Source organism: Octopus bimaculoides, chromosome 28 (genome assembly GCF_001194135.2).
Source record: "Octopus bimaculoides isolate UCB-OBI-ISO-001 chromosome 28, ASM119413v2, whole genome shotgun sequence".
NCBI lineage: Eukaryota > Metazoa > Mollusca > Cephalopoda > Octopoda > Octopodidae > Octopus > Octopus bimaculoides.
In genome coordinates this window covers 15795986-15803419 of record NC_069008.1, presented here as the reverse complement: position 1 = coordinate 15803419, position 7434 = coordinate 15795986, and the positions used below count along the sequence as shown (strand labels likewise).

The window sequence follows — 7434 nt, the reverse complement described above, 5'->3', positions numbered from 1 at the left end:
TATATATATATATATATATATACTACGACTACTACTACTACTACTACTACTTATGTGAATAATTTTGTCTGTGGATTTGTTACTTAACTCCTCCGACATCGTTTAATCGATTTTGATGAAACTTGACACGTGAGTAGAACTCATGTCTGGAAACATAGTGACATACATAGATTGTTGAAAAAAATCGATAATAGGGCCCCTGGAAGGGATCCTTATATCTACTACATATAACTAATATATTTCATTCAAACATGTAAGGGAAATAACCCATTCGCTCCTGGAAGGGAAATAACCCATTCATCTTCGTAAATTATTTGGTATAAATCGAATTCAGTGTGTTAGTATTTAAACTGTTAGAGTTATTTTCGCAATTTATCTAGTACAACGCTTAAACAAGTAAATAGTATTTTCCTAAACAATAGAGACACTTATTTCGGTTAGTGACTTATTCCCGAATATACCAACACTAGCGCCATTGAGGGTAATATTCTCTGGGAACGCACAAAAGTCCTTTTCAGAGTTATTTACTTTGAATTGTTATTACCTCATACCTGATTAGTTTGTTATTACGTAACATGCTTCACAGCTTGCTTACCAACCACATGGTTCCGGGTTCAGTCCCACTGCGTGGCACCTTGTTCATATTTAAATATATATGTATATACACATGCATATATGGGTACAGGATGTCAAAAAACGTAAACAATATGAAAAATGAGAACATGAAATACAAAAACAGAACTTTTTTTGCGAACAACGAAAGAAACAAATAGAAGAACGAGACATGCAACATAAAGAAGGATGATCGAATGTTGGCCGACCAAAGCCTTGTGAGAGGATCGATTTGGTAGACGGACACTGAAAGAGGCCTCTCGTGTATATGTATGCATATGTGTATATTTGTGTGTGTGTGTGTGTGTGTTTGTCCCTCGACCACAGGTTGACAACTGGTGTTGCTGTGTTTACGTCCCCGTAAATTAGCAATTCGGCTAAAGAGATCGATATAATAAGTACCAGGTTAAAAAAAAAACCGTACTGGGGTCGATTCATTCGAGTAAAATTCTTGAAGGTGATACCCCAGCATGGCCGCTGTCTAATAGCTGAAACGAGTAAAAGAGTAAATTTAAGAAGCTATGTATCCTGATTCTTGTTTGATGAGAAACACTGGAGTGGGATCTATTTTAAAACGGGGGCACCAGTTTTCATTTATGTTTTATGTAGTGTTTTTGGTACCGAAAGACTTTCAAACTTCGTATACTTATCTATTTTGTGTTATAGAACAGAAACAAAATTTTGTATTGGAATTTATTTCATGTAAAAAATTGTCTTATTTCGATAATTTCTACTAATGACTGACGTCTATTCAGTTGAAAACAGTTAGCGCTGTAACGGTGTATATCGTATTAATCCCCTAACCCTAACTAGACTGTTAACCGTAACTGTAACCCTAACCCTAAAACTAACCCTAACTCTAGAATCCGAACTCTAAAATTGTTACACACATAGATACGCACAGCGTAATTTATTATAGAAACAATATATGTGTATAAATTACGATTAAACCGGATGAAATATGTCACAGGGAATAACATTTTTATGACCGCCCAGCAGTAACTCTATTCAGCTGAATAGACGTCAGTGATTGGTTGAAATTACAGAAATACGACAACTTTAACATTGAATAACTTGCGAATTCCTTTTTTTTTGTTAAGAAGACTAAGAGTAAAAGATGTTTTATATGACACATTCTACCAGTGTCCCAAGTGTCAAAATGTTTCGTTAAGAAAATACTGGTGCCCCCGTTTTAAAATAGATCCCTGGAGGGTTTTGTAGAAGGTTACCCTCGTCAAACAGATATACGATTATTAAACATTGAAATTCTATTATTTGTCTATCGATTGACTGATTTTATATATCGGGGAAAATTTCAATGTCTTTCTGCGCTTTTGAAGACAGTTGACTGATTTGAGTGAAGATTTCAGTGTTATATCTAACTCGTCGAACAGCCACATACAGGTTTCCTCCTTGGTATGGAATAAAAATTTAGCGGGGGGATTTATTTTTTTGAATTTATCAAGGGTTCCATAGAATATGCAGTATTAATTTATGGCTGGGGACTGTTAACGTATGTCACCGTTATCATTCAAATAAGGAAACTACTGTCAGTGACACCGCCTGCTTATAACTTGATCGGATTTTAATGTTGTCAATGTAAACAGAGGCCCTCGATGATATCCCAGAGAGGGAACTGAACCATAACGGATTAACTTACGGACATTTCTCAGCTTTTAAGAATTCTTCAACAATTAATATGGAGAACGTTAATCACTTGGACACTTCTAACGCAACTGTTTTTAACGATACATTTATAATTAGAGAGAGAGATGGAGACGAGGAATCTGTACATAGTGAAACGTTTGCTAAAGAAAGATTGTTACAAGGAAATATAACTGATTATAGATGTGACAAAGAAATACATACGGGAGAAAAACGCTATCGTTGCGAGATATGTGAGAAATATTTTGTGAATAACATCAAATTAACAAAACATAGAAGAATACACACTAAAGAAAAGCTATTTCGTTGTGAAATATGTGGGAAATCTTTCGTTAATAATTCTAGTCTTCTCATCCATGTTCGTAGTCATACTGGAGAGAAACCATTCAACTGTGAATTGTGCGGGAAATCATTTGTTTGTAACAGTGTCTTAACATCACATACAAAACTACACACCGGAGAAAAACCCTACCATTGTGAAATATGCGGGAAATCGTTCATTAATAACGGTCTCTTAAAAGCGCACACAATTATACATACTGGAGAAAAACTGTTCCATTGTGAAGTATGTAGGAAATCTTTCATTCGGAATTCACATCTTGTTATTCACATGCGTAGTCACACTGGAGAAAGACCGTTCCATTGCGAAATATGTGGCAAGTCTTTCGTCTCTAACAGTATCTTAACAACTCACAAGAGAACACATACCGGAGAAGAACTGTATCACTGCAAAGTATGTGGGAAATCTTTCTCTGATAATTCTAGTCTTGTGGTTCATAGACGTCGTCACACTGGAGAAAAACCCTACAATTGTGAAATATGCGGGAAAGCATTCATTAATAATTCTCATCTTGTAGTTCACAAACGTAGCCACACCGGAGAGAAACCGTATCACTGCGATGTTTGTGGGAAATCTTTTATTAACAATTCCCACCTTGTTGTTCACAAACGAATTCACACTGGGGAAAAACCGTATAACTGTGAGATATGCGGGAAGTCGTTTATAAACAATTCTCATCTCGTAGTTCACAAACGTAGTCACACTGGCGAAAAACCATGTCGTTGTAGAATATGTGAGAAATCTTTTATTACAAAGGATCACTTGAAAAGACATGAACAAATACACACAGGAAGGAAGACATTTAACCATGAAACATGATAACTCCTTCTTTGGTGAATCTAAATTCAGTCTATCAACAATTAATTACACATCGGAGAACATTTCTTTTTGATGAATTATGCTGGAAATCATTGTCTTTGAATGTTTAGTGTTGTTCTTCTTTTGAGAGAAACTTCTTCATTATTGTATTTTGAAATCCTTTATCAATTATATATTTGTAGTTGACAAATAAAGATGCTGGACATTCACAAACTAACTATGTCCATGTGAAATATGTATGGGATCATTCAATGTGAAGTAAGTCTACACTTGTAGTAACCACTTAAATGATGTATATTAACAGTAGATTATTAGGAAATATGTTAGAAATCATTCTGTGATTATGGGTCCTGTAATTCACAAACACAGCCGAGAACAGGAGTGGCTAAACTTGCTTAATGCAAGATCCACATCTGATATAAAGTTCAGATGTTCAAGAGCTGCAAGACATGAACAAAATTTACACATATGCTTTTGTTAACCATTTTGTTACAAAAACTTTATATAAGTATTAAGAAATGCACGTATACAATTTTTTAAACTGTTAATTTGTATTAGTTTCAGTAATCACAAAATACACATGTATGTATGTATGTATGTATATATATATATATATATATATATATACCAAATGCTTTCAAAATCTTGGCTGATGATTGTTTTAACTATATTGAACATATTTTATATGGTTAATGAACTTCGGGAACTTCTAAGAAAAATGTGCATATTTGCATTTCAGTAACATAAAATTGGACTGCCAAAAATAACACTAAAAAGGTAAAAAAAATATTATTTTTAATGATATTTATTTGCCTTAGTAAATATTTGGTCAAAATATGGAGGAAATTGTGAAAAAAGAAAACCAATAAAATTTGAGCTATTTTAATCAGATACCACCTTTCAAAATTACAGTTTTATCATATTTTTATGACAAACAAACAATACTACAAATATCAAGCTATTGAAACCATTATTTACTGCTAGTAGAGGTCTTGTGGCTCTCTATCTTGGTTGATATGTTGTCAAGGCTATATGAATTAGCTCCGTCAGGGGTTAGTTTGTAAAGATTGCACAATGCTTTGACTTCACAAACTTCATTACAGAGTAAAGTGATTCATAGCAGCATGTTGTGCTGAAAATTGAGATGAGTCGCACATTAGTTTTCTTCAGTTTAGAATATTTTATTTCTGGAACAGTTGTAGACTGGGATTTATGGATCCTATTTAGAGCCAGGTCCTCCTGTAATTCCATTAGTTCCATTTCCCCAGCAGATGATTCCATAACCAGAGGTTTGAGAAATGGACATCTGTCATTGACCACATCATCGTTTAACGTCCGCTTTCCATGCTAGCATGGGTTGGACGATTTGACTGAAGACTGGTGAAACCGGATGGCAACACCAGGCTCCAATCTGATTTGGCAGAGTTTATACAGCTGGATGCCCTTCCTAACGCCAACCACTCAGAGAGTGTAGTGGGTGCTTTTACGTGCCATCCGCACGAAGGCCAGTCAGGTGCACATCAACCATAAATGGATTTACAAGAAAGGCAAAGCAGGGCTTCAGTTTCCGCAAGTCATCAAATCTGGTTAGGAAATCATCAAACAGTCCTTGTAATTTATCTTTGTATTCTTCCAGTTTGTGGTCTTTTAAATAATTCAATATCAGGGAATGTATTTACTCTCCTAATGAAATTAGGAAAGTGACTGAAGTTTCTTGACAATATGTCTCTTTGAAAAGCTCTTATTTTATTCTGAAATCTGAAAAATTGTCTGAGTGAGATCAGAAACAATCTTATTCTTCCCCTGGAGTTTGTAGATGATTCATTATATCAGTAAGGGACATCAGATCTTGCATCCATTCATCATTCTCCACTTGAGGATAGAATTTTTTCTTTAAGGAAATTAATAGGCTCCAACCGATTAACAAGACATTGCTGGTTGACAACCACCTCACAATGCAGTGGAAAGAGACATCACTGGGTTTATTTTCAAGCTCCAGTTTTATATATATATATATATATATTGGAAGGTTTAGAACCTACAAGAATAGGTGCAAGCGCTAATATTTATAAAACATGTGACATATTAATAAAAATCTGTAAATGTACAACCATCCAGATATCTGAGTACCTTATTATTTTTTCTAATATATATATGCATGTATCTGTGTGTACGTGTGTCTGTATATATGTGTGTATATCCAGTGGAGTTTCTGTATGAACATGATCTGTTCCAAAGCCCAATTTGGCAATCAGCTTGTTCCAATCCTATTGAGAGCAACTTTGTCTTTCACTAGTTCAAGGACAATAAATACATTACCCTTCTTGTACAGGAAGCAGAGTGTATCTTCTCTTTCTTTCTGCCTGTCTGACTTTCTGTCTTCCAGAAGAAATCGGCTGTGTTCGGACCAAAAGTGGAAGAGGATCCACTTGGTCTCAAACATACCAAAATACATAATGTCACAATAGTACCCCATTTGACTGTCTAAGAGTTGAGGGCAAAGCTAATTACCTCCCCTGGTTAACAGAAGCTATCAACTACTAGTGAACCACCTGGTTATTTAAGAGAAACTATTTCTAATCGGTTGGTGCAAAATTTGTTCAAGGCGGTACTCCAGCATGGCCGCAGTCTAATGAATGAAACAAGTGAAAGATATATAGGTATATGACAGGCTTCTTCTAGTTTCTGTCTACTAAATCCACTCACAAGGCTTTGGTCGGTCCGAAGCTGATTTAGAAGGAACTTACTTAAGGTGCCATGCCAAGGGACAGAACCCGGACACAAGTGGCTGGAAAGCAGCCTTCTTCCCACACAGCCATTCCTAGACTTATATATATTAGGTTGGTGCATAATTATTGCGGCTTTTTTTTCAATAAATTTTATTCCTCAAAAAATCTAAACAAAACGGCAAGCAGAAATTGAAGTAGATGGTGAATATGCTCCGGAATAATCATTTAAAAATGTTTTTGTTGAATAAAATTCATTGCAAAAAAAAAAGCCGCAATAATTATGTACCAACCTAATAGTTTACTTGCAATACTTACTCTAGAAAACTCGTCGGGTCAAGTAAAATCGCTGACATCCATACATACATTCTGGTCTTTTACAGGTGCTGGTGCCATGTATATGCACTTCTACCGGTGCTGCACAGATGCATCCATACCATGCCGCATAAAAAGCACCCAACATACTCTGTAATGTGGATGGCAATTAGGTAGGGCATCCAGCTATAGAAAGCCAGCCGCAACTCAAATTGGAATCTGGACAGCTCCTGTCAAACCGTCTAACCCATGCCAGCATAGAAAACGGACATTAATTCATATATACCCCTGGTTGCGTTTTCTTAGAACTTCCCAAATTCGTAACCTCTGTATTTTTCTTCGTGGATTAAAAATATTTTGAAAAAAGTCAAAAATTCGGAAACCTGGGTGTATGTGGAGGAAATTAGAATTTTGAAAACGTGATTTTGGGGCAAAATCGTATTCTCCTATATCGAAAACATGGAAATCCGAAGAACTTTTGGCAGAAAAAAAAGCAACGGAAATGGGTAGTGTACACGAGCTTTCTTTCACCTTACTTGTAATTGCATGCATGAGTCCCAGTATAAATCTTTATGGATCTTTTTTGAAACGGGGGCCACATTTTTCATTAACGAAACACTTTGAAACTTGGAACACTGGTAGAATGTGTCATATAAAACATCTTTTTCTCTTAGTCTTCTTAAAAAAAAAGAAATCCAGAAGTTATTCCATGTTAAAGTTGTCGTATTTCTGTAATTTCAACCAATCACTGACGTCCATTCAGCCGATATACATTAAGTGCCGACTACATAAACAAACGATTCTGAAACAATTAACCCTAACCCTAGGGTTAGGGTTAGGGTTAAAGCAAATTTAAAATGAAAAAAGAAAATAAAACGAAGGTATGGAGATTAAATACGCTTTACACCAAAGGAGTAAATGTAAACAACTGAATACTTGTCAGTGATTGGTTGAAAT

At 35.4% G+C, this 7434-nt stretch overlaps 3 protein-coding genes across 3 annotated transcripts in view; 2 read left to right on the top strand and 1 right to left on the bottom strand.

Moving 5' to 3' along the window:
* The window catches only part of LOC106884012 (zinc finger protein 253), a 28912-nt gene that overhangs the window by 8136 nt on the left and 13342 nt on the right, over positions 1–7434 (bottom strand). The gene's annotated exons all lie outside the window — the stretch shown is intronic.
* LOC106884011 (zinc finger protein 239) lies at positions 2312–3436 on the top strand. Its single transcript, XM_014935189.2, has one exon. The coding sequence runs from the start codon at positions 2312–2314 to the stop codon at positions 3434–3436; it is 1125 nt and encodes a 374-aa protein (XP_014790675.1).
* LOC106884014 (zinc finger protein 271-like) overlaps positions 6568–7434 on the top strand; it is a 5860-nt gene continuing 4993 nt past the window's right edge. The window contains exon 1 of the mRNA XM_052977408.1: positions 6568–6983. The gene's annotated coding sequence lies outside the window, so the exon portion shown is untranslated. The remainder of the gene's footprint in view (positions 6984–7434) is intronic.

What these genes read in the sequence shown, in the direction of transcription:
- LOC106884011 (XM_014935189.2), top strand. Translation starts at nt 2,312, where the DNA reads ATGGAGAACGTTAATCACTTGGACACTTCTAACGCAACTGTTTTTAAC.